An 8,992-nucleotide genomic window follows, 5' to 3' on the forward strand; every position below is an offset into this window, starting at 1 on the left:
GGGAACCCAGGGGTCCTGTCTCCTTTGTACCCATTTCTGGGAGGATAGTCGGTGCTGGCCACACCTGACCACGGTGATTTCCGATTAGCTCTGGGCAGGGACCCCTGGAAAAGCACCCCACCCCCTGCCCACTGTCCCTCTCCTCCAAACAGCCTACTTTGTTTCCGGCTGGGGTGTGGACAGACAGAATCCTCTCGCTCCAGACCCCAGGGCCACGATGGGGGGACACCCTAGCAGAGGCGGCGATCCCCAGAGAGGCCCCTGCTCGGGAAGAAAGGCATTTCTGTGTCTCGCCCTGAATCCGCCTCGGGTTTCGCACTTCCCTTCCCCGGGACAATCCCGACCTTCACCGTGAAGGAACTTCACACACACACACACACACACACACACACACACACACGCACACACGCACACGCACATGTATTTTTGGAAGAAGGGGAAGAATTCCAAGAGAACCTCTGCTCGGGTAAAAATGAAGTGAAGATTATATTAAGAATGAAAGGCGAGCGGAGCCGCTGGGGCGCAGACAGAGGGCCCTTTCATCGGCCCGGCCGCGCGCCGCGGGCAGCTGCCAACACAAACGCGGGCGGAACAGAACCTGCGGGGCCGCCGGTCGCTGCCAGGCCGCGTCCCCGCCGCCCCGGGCTGGCGCCGCTCCCCGTTTCCGCTCTGCTGACGCGCCCAAATCGCCCGACGGCGGCGGGGATCCCGGGGCCGCGCGCTGGGAGAGTGCCGGAGGAGGCCGGGCCGGGCCGGCGGCGCGCTTGCTGGCCGGAGCCTCACCTGCGCGCCCGGAGCCCCCAGGTGGGGCGCGGGGATTCCCGTCCAGCGCTCTGGTCCACACCACGGCCCGCCGCCCCTCGCTGGGGCCGCCCCTCTGGCTCCCGGGCTGCGCATCTTCATCCCAGCCCCCAGCGCATCCTGGGTGCTCAGAGGACTCCAGGCAGCCGCCTCCGTGAAGCCCGCCTGGACCATCCCTGCGCCAGACTCCCACGACTGGTACATGGTGCTTCCTTGAGGCCCATGTTGGGCCCGAGCAGACTCTGCGCTCCTCCTGCAGCCCCTCACCCAGTGTGAGCCTCTCCCATCCCATCTCTTCCTGGCGGGGAGAGAGGGTCCATGCCTGCTACCGGCCCCAGACGCTGCTGCTGTGTGTTTCCCATACAGATCTCTCCCTGGAGTACAGCCTAATGGTTTGCGAGTCCAGGACCGTTACTCCCGTGAATGCTGGGAAAGCTGCTCACCCTGACCTCGGGCACAGCTGCGTCAGCCCTCCCTACTTCTCAGGACTCCTGTGAGCTTGAAGACAGAGGCTCTGTGGAGAGGCAAGAACAGCTTGGGAACTGTGGGGTGCCCGGGCCGTCCTCTATGAGACAGGCCCCCCTGGCCACTGCCCAGGTCTGCCCTCCTCATCCCTCCCCGCCCTTCACAGGAGGATTAATCAACTCTATTCAGAAGCCCCGAGACTCCCTGCGGGGGGAGAGGTTATGTTGGCCCACAGCCTGGCCCCTGGGAACCTTTCCTCCCAAACCCACCCCATCACTTGGCTCCCACCCCAAATGGAGGAGGGCAGGCTCCTGTTGGCCAATCAGAGAACACCACCCACCTGCCTGATTGGTTCCGGGATGGGCAGGGACCCACCTGACAAGTCAAAGCTTTGCTGTGAAGCCAGCAAGGAGGCTCTGGGGCTTGGTGCCCAAGAGGAGTGAGGCTGAGGTGGCCACGGGCTCCCCAATGCCAAGAGGGAAGTGGAGGTGAGAGATGCAGCAGGTAGCTGGGCAAGAGAGAAAGAGGAAAATCCAGAGAGACACAGGCATCCTCCTGGGTCCCCAGGGCCCAGCCCTGCTGCAGACAGAGCCACCCGTGACAGCAGCCAGTCTGTTCCCTTCTGGTTTCCGTCTGCTGGAATTGAGCATTCCCACCTAATATCCTCACCGCATCTCAACAGTAAAGTCTGAGCCCTTGCACTTGGTCCTTGTGACCTTCACCTGCTTCCCTTTCTGGCCTCGGGCTGCCTTAGGCCTGTCCGGCCTCCGTGCTGTTTGTGAAGGATTTGCACACGCGTGATCGGGGGTGATCCTCACCATACCCCAGGTGTCGGGTGAGGAAGCCGAGGCTTTGGTGCTGAGTGCCGCATCCACAGTCACAGGAGCATAAGGATGAATGACAGCCTCGCTGCGTCTGAGCACAGCCAGCCTCCCAGCCACACCGGCCAGCCTCCGTCTGCCCTCCTGCGCTCTCCCTCCCACCTCGCCCAGGACTGACTTGCTCCTGAACCCCAGGCTCGGGCGTGGTCTTCCCTCCTCCCCTGCTGACCTCCGTCCTTCAGAGCCCAGTGTGCACCCGCCACCCTTCCCCCTCCTCTGAGCCTGCAGCCTGCATCCGCCATGTGGCATTCATGCTTCCGATGCTGTGGGCTAGGTGGCTGCATTCCCACTCTGCTCCCCCATGCGCGGAGTCAGCGCTGAAGGCAGGAGTCTGCTCTACACGGCTCTAGATGTGCCTTTAGAATACTGAGGGGGCAGAAGCCATAGGATGTGATGACGGGTGAGATTTGGGAAGTGAGGGCAAGAGGGGAGAGTGAAACACGGTGACCCCGAGGTTTGTTTCTGAATTGGACGTGATCACTAACTAAACTCAGAAACATGAGAGGAGGCCGGGCTGCCCAGAAGAGACCAGGGAGGGGAAGTCTCAAGGCCCCTGCGTCCAGAGAGGGCAGGGCTGGAGGAAGAGGTTTAGGAGCTCCGAGGTGAAGGTAGAGGCTGAGCCCTTGGGGGGTCGGTGCGTTCACCTGAGAGGAACGCATTCTTGCGGAAGAGATGGTGGTCAAGGACAGAACCCCAATATCTATGGGGCTGGCGGGGGAAAGGGAAGAGGAGGGAGGAGAGAAGAGTCAGTGAGGAGGGCAGAACAGGAGAGGGCATTGTGAAAGCTACGTGAGAAGGTGCTTTAATAAAGGATTGCTCCAAAGTGGCACGTGATCGCAGAGGTCCATGGGAAGAAGACGTCTTTCCAGAAGGAAGGTGCTCTCCTGGACAGTCAGCTCCGGGTCACTGAGGACCTGGATCAGAGTGTGTCCACACGGTGGTGGTACGGACATCTGACAGCAGTAGGCCAGGGGGCAAGTGATGGAGGGGACGCTGAGAAAGCAAGTGCAGACCACTCAGTCGAAATCCAGGCGGGTGCAGGCTTAACAGAGAGGAGGAAGATATACTAAAAACCATGAGATGTCACTGAGAGACGTTAGAGACCTAAATAAACAGAATGACATCCATGTTCATGGATTAGAAGACTGCATGTTATGCAATTAGCAGTGTTCCTCAAATGAATCTACAGATTCAATGCAATCCCTACTGAAATCCTACTCAAAAGCTGCTTTTTTTTTTCTTTTTAGCTTTTTTTCACAAGCTGACCCAAAAATTCACATGGAAAAATGCAAGGAATCCAGAATAGCTAAAACAAAACGGAAAAAGACCAAGGTTGGAGGAGTCACAATTCCTAATTCTAAAACTTAGTACAAGGCTACAGTCATCAAGCCTGTTGGGTAGCGGCACAAGGACAGACATACACAGAGGTCACGGAAACAGAAGCGACAGTCTAGCAGTAAACCCACACATTTATGACCAGCTGTTTTTTGGCAAGGATACCAAGACCATTCAGTAGGTCTGGTCTTGAATATTCTCTACATGCAATACAAATGGTGCTAGGAAACTGGATATCCACGTGCAAAAGAATCAAGCTGTTCCCTTACTTCGTGTCACATACAAATACCAACTCAAACTGAATCAACCTAAATTTAAGAGCTAAAGCTACGAAACTCTTAAAAGAAAACATAGAGGTAAATCTTCATAACCTTGGATTTGGCAGTGGTTTCTTTTATATGACACCAGTAGCATAAGCAACAAAAGAAAAGGCAGGCAAATAAGGCTTCATCAAAATCGTGCCTCAAAGGACACCATCAAGAAAGCGAAAAGACAATCTATAGAACAGGAGGGAAGTTTTGTAAACCATAAATCTGATATGGGACTACTTCCAGAGTATATAAAGAACTCATTTCAATTCAACAGTGAAAAGACAAATGATCCAATTTAAAAAATGGTCAAAGGATCTAAACAAACATTTCTCCAAAGAAGATACACGGATGAAAAGCACATGAAAGGATGCTTGACTTCAATTGTCCTCGGGGAAATACAAAACCACTATGAGATACTTGTTCACACCCACTAGAATAGTTATAACACCACGATTATGACCACCCGAAAGTAACAGGTGTTGGCAAGGACAAGAAGAAATCAGAGCCCTCATACATGGCTGGTAGAATGTAAAATGGTGCAGTTGCTGTGGAAAACAGTATGACTATTCCTCAAGAAATGACATGTGGAATTACCATATGATCCAGCAACTCCACTCCCAGATGTATAACCAAAAGAACTGAAACAAACAAAAATATACACAAATGTTCATAGTAGCATTATCCGTTATAACCAGGAACTGGAAACAAATGTCTATCAACTAATCAGTGGATAAACAAAAAGGTGGTGTATATATAATTGAACATTATTTAGCCATAAGAAGGAATAAAGTACTGAAACATGCTACAACATAGATGAACCTTGAAACTATTATGCTGAAGTGAAAAAAGCCAGTCAAAAGGCCACATATTATATGATTCCATTTATATGAAACATCCAGGAGAGGTAAAGTCATAGAGGTGGAAAGGAGGTTGATGGCTGTCAGGGTCTCAGAGGAGAGAGTGGGTTGTGACGGCCGATGGGTATGGCATTTCTTTCGGGGGTGATCAAAATACTCTTGAATTAGACCGAGTGATGGTTGTACAACTTGTGAACATGCTTTTTTAAAAAAACCCACTTAATTATATAAAAGAGAGATTCATGGTATGTGAATTATGTCTCATTTGTTTAAAGGAGGAAGAATTATATGAAGATATTCTCGTAAAAGTTAACTCTCCTGGAAGAATAACGAGGAAACTGCCAACAGTAAAGGGATCAGGAGTGGGAAGAGGGCAAGGATGGGAGGGACCGTATTTGTACATCAAATGTCATAGGAATGCATTACATTTTTCAAGAATTAAATAAATATAATAAAATAAAAGGGGTCTGGCTATGGCTAAGGGGAGGAGGCAGGACTGAAGAAGTCTTTTATTAGGAAGGAGAGGCTGGGCCATGTCTGGAGGCAGAAAGAGAGAAGCCTGTGTTTCACAGGACAGAGGATGGTTGATGAAGCACTGGGGCCAGATCAATGGCACAGAGAGGGGCAAGGGGTGGGCACTTCCCCCACCCCCAGCTCCTGCCCTGAAGACCCTGGGGAGGAGGTGAGGTGGGCAAAGATACAGAAGTAGGGGTGAGGGGAAAGGGGGGCCTTATTTCATGCCCAATGATGTTTATTGGCTCCGTGGAGGAAGAGACCAGGTGACTGGGCCTGGAGAGAGGAGAAGGGGGTGCATGGACGGGAAGAGGGGGCCTGAGAATCGAGCGCAAGGTTAGGAAGGGCCCCCTCATGGAATCCCAAAAGGAACCAGTGACGCAGGAAAGGGCTGCTGAGTAATTCTGAGGTTGGAACTGCACCTCGGTGATTTTCACAGCCACTCACTCCACGGAGCCTGAGTAAGGCTCTTTGTGTGCCGGGGACACTGTGCTATTGATGGCGGGCAGCTATCGGCTGTGGCCAGGCAGGGGTCAGCCCACCTGGGAGTCTGCCTTATACTCCAAGCATGGCTGAGCAGGGTGGGGCAAGTGGGCCTGGCTGGGGTTTGGGAGAAGCTGGGGGGCGGGGAGTGCCAGCCCTAGAAGAGGGGCATAGGGTCGAGGGTGCTCTGGGGGTGACCCTTGGGCTGGGGAGTCACTCCATCTCTGGGGTGGGGAAAACTGAACCGGGTCAGGCCAGGAGAAGAGGGGCTGACAGTGTCATGGCCTTTAGTTCTCCCTGTCAACCGCACATTTTCCAACAACTATTCACAACCGAGTGGGAAACCCTCACTGCATTTCCAGCCAACTAGCTGCTGTCTGCTGTTGGCGCCTAGGGCTCTGCTGACATTGAAGATGCCATCGTTACTGGCTTTCGCAGCCACCTCGGAGGAACGCAGCCCTGTTGTGAAGGCGTCTGTGTGCCCTCGGCCCTCCTCTGGGTGGGTAACCATCTCTAAATCCAGCCTGCAGACCTGCCAGGGTTCCCAGGGCCCCGCGCCCCTCACCTGTGCTTGCCCTGCCCTCTTTAGCAGTCACCGCCCCCCCATGGCTCATGCTGAGTCCAGTCTTTTTGTCTGACCTGGGGTGTTTTTTTTTTTTTTCCCATCAAGGGTCCTTGAGCCAGATTCTTCAATACAGCCAGCCCAGGCAGACCTGTCGTGCATTAACTTTCTGACTTGTTCCTAAGGATTTCATGAGGTATGTGAACACAGGTCCTAAGTGAGCTCCATTCATTTCTTTGACAAATTGAGGATCTTGTTTCTCTGTGCTGGGGAATGGAGGACCACAGTCAGGTGACCTCCCTTCCCTGCCCTGGAAATTCAGAACCTTGGGGAAGTCAGGTCAGACCAGCTGGTTACTGTGGGGTGTTGGGAACCAAGGGTTTGGGCATCTTGGAGGCAGCCATGTCCATCTAGGTGGTCAGGGAAGGCTGCCTGGAGGAGGTAGCCTTTTTTTTCCTCTCTTGCTCCAGGTTTATGCATGTATTTATGACTGTCTTGTGGTTCTTGTATAAAGAAATTAAAATGATTTTCTAAAATATGAGAAGTAATTTAATACCAAGAAAAGAGGAAGGTTTGTGATTTTTATTTACCAGATGGGGGGCAGAGAAGTTTACTCTTACGCTGAATGACCCATTTCCCGTGATTGTTGGGCAGATCGACCATTTGCTGGGGGCACGCGCCCCGCCTCTTTGTGAGCTTTGGCGGCTTCCACTCAGGAGGCTGTCTTCAGCTTTGGAAGAGGAGCTGAAATGCGGTCTGATCTGACAGCCACACACAGGGGGCCACAAGGTGTGGGTCGCTGTGAACACTTAGGAACCGCAGGTGGCTCAGCCTGGCCGGAAGGCAGGGTGTCTGGCAGGGAGTGGCTGGAGGCAGGCCAGGCCTCCAGTGCTAAATTAGGGAGTTTGAACTTTATCTCAAAGGCTCCTGGGAGCTACTGAAGCATTTAAGCTGGAGCAGGACAGGGCGAGCAGGTGGAGGAGGGCTGGAGACTAGGACTGGGGGCCAGGCGGGAGGGTGTCCAGTGAGCAAGGTGAGAAGCTGTGACCTCTGAACCAGGCAGGGTAGAGACACGGAGCATCAGGGGCTGATACCAGGGACACTCAGGAGGCACACCCCTCAGCCAGGGGATAAGACTGAGCGGGAGGTGGGTGGGCAGCAGCCCTGAGGGTCTGGCTCAGGCCCGGGGTAGGGGGAGCAGTCTGAGGAACACGACTTTCATATCCTTGTGCCAAGGATCTTGGGAGTCACACAGTCCCTCCAGCACAAGCCCCGGCAGCAGGAGTAGGAGTCAGGCAAGCCTCCTCCAGGTGACAATGACTCTGGCGCATCTCCACCCACTTGTCCATCTCACAGCTCTCCTCCAGAGGTTCTCAGAAACCAGCTCAGGTCCCACATTGGGAACTTGGATTCTGGCTGCACAGGCATCCCGTGAGCACCCATCCCAGTCACCGCACAGACACCACGTCACCAGGAGGATAAGTGTGGGGCTCTTTTTGGGGTCTGTGACCCTTTGTCTGGAATCCGCCTTTTCCAAACTGGCCATCTGTCTGGAGCCTGTCTCCTGGTACAGTTCTTGTTTCCTGACATTTCTCAAAGAGCAGCCCTGGAGCCCCCCAACTCCCACCCAAGTCGATTCCCCTTTTGGTTGGTGAATTTTCTGGGTCTGACTGTTCTCCCTAGAAGGGTGTTCCTCCCTCTTCTGAGCATCAGTGAGGGTGAGCTGCTGGGACGGGGCTGGTAAAGGGGGCTGAAGGGGATGTGGAGATCTGACTCAGGCCCTCCCCCTCAGGCAGCCGCACTTTTAGTCGCGGGGTTGTGAAGAAAACCATATTTGTAAGACAGAAAAAACATTTTTGGCTTAGTACACTGTATCATATTGCATTATTATCTATCTGCTGGCATTTCTGTCTCTTTCTAGAATGTTTTCCTCCTAGGCCACAAACACAAGTGTATGGGTGTACACACACACACACGCGTTTCTGCTTAACTGATGCTCTGGATTAAGTGTGACTACTCATCATTATTAGGTCATTCATCTTGACTGGGCTGACCAAAGCGATCAGAGAGATCAAGGGAAACTTCTTAACGAGGTTAGGAGAGAAGGAGCCAAGAGCCCAGCCTGGAAGAGAACAGGTGTCTTTGGGGTGCTGGTCACCTGGGGAGCAGCCTGCCGGGCTCCCCAAGGCCCTCAGGAGGGTCTCATTTCTCAGCCAACCCACACACACTCTGCTGGACCCATGCCATTTGTCTGCCCACATGACATAAATGCAAAGACGTCTTTTCCCGGATGGGCACGCGGGTCCCCTCCGGGCTGCGGCCCCTGCTGTGCTCCTGGCTGCCTGGAGCAGGTTCCTCAGACTCCCATATCACAACTCACTGGCCTGCAGGGCCTCTCTGCCTCTCCCTCTAGGCTGAGGACTAACCACACTCGACACCTTTTCCTCTTGGAGGGCAGGGGCCCAGGAGCTGAGGCAACGCCCAGCACAGACCAGTCTCTGAACGGCTGGGCTGGGTGAAGCAGCTCGGGCGAGAGAGAGACAGACGCAGAGAGCCGTCCCAAAGGTCACCACCCCACCCAGGCCAGGGCACCTGCCGCAGCCCAGGCAGGCGGGCTGTGGTTTCTGCGGCCGCGGGGCTCGCCGGGAAGCATAGAGCGGGTTATGTCGCCACCTATCGCCTGGTTTACTCAGCAAAAGTCAGCCAGGGCTTCGGGCCTTGTCTCTAGCGAAAAGCCCCCAGATCCTGTTCAGAAGATGGCAACCAGCCTGCGGGCGTGGGGAG

The 8,992-nt window shown here is 54.1% G+C and overlaps 1 protein-coding gene across 1 annotated transcript; it reads left to right on the forward strand.

The window, feature by feature from the left end:
• Positions 1 to 495: 495 nt before the first annotated feature.
• LOC122433572 (translation initiation factor IF-2-like) lies at positions 496 to 1,532 on the forward strand. The gene is made up of 2 exons (XM_043456630.1): positions 496 to 1,073; positions 1,168 to 1,532. The coding sequence occupies exons 1-2, from the start codon at positions 496 to 498 to the stop codon at positions 1,247 to 1,249; spliced, it is 660 nt and encodes a 219-aa protein (XP_043312565.1). The 3' UTR covers positions 1,250 to 1,532.
• Positions 1,533 to 8,992: the final 7,460 nt, after the last annotated feature.

Source organism: Cervus canadensis, chromosome 32, assembly GCF_019320065.1.
Source record: "Cervus canadensis isolate Bull #8, Minnesota chromosome 32, ASM1932006v1, whole genome shotgun sequence".
NCBI lineage: Eukaryota > Metazoa > Chordata > Mammalia > Artiodactyla > Cervidae > Cervus > Cervus canadensis.

Coding starts and splice junctions, on each gene's coding strand:
- LOC122433572 (XM_043456630.1), top strand. CDS start 496: ATGAAAGGCGAGCGGAGCCGCTGGGGCGCAGACAGAGGGCCCTTTCAT. Junction 1,074..1,167: donor CCTGCAGCCCCTCACCCAGT/GTGAGCCTCTCC, acceptor TTTCCCATACAG/ATCTCTCCCTGGAGTACAGC.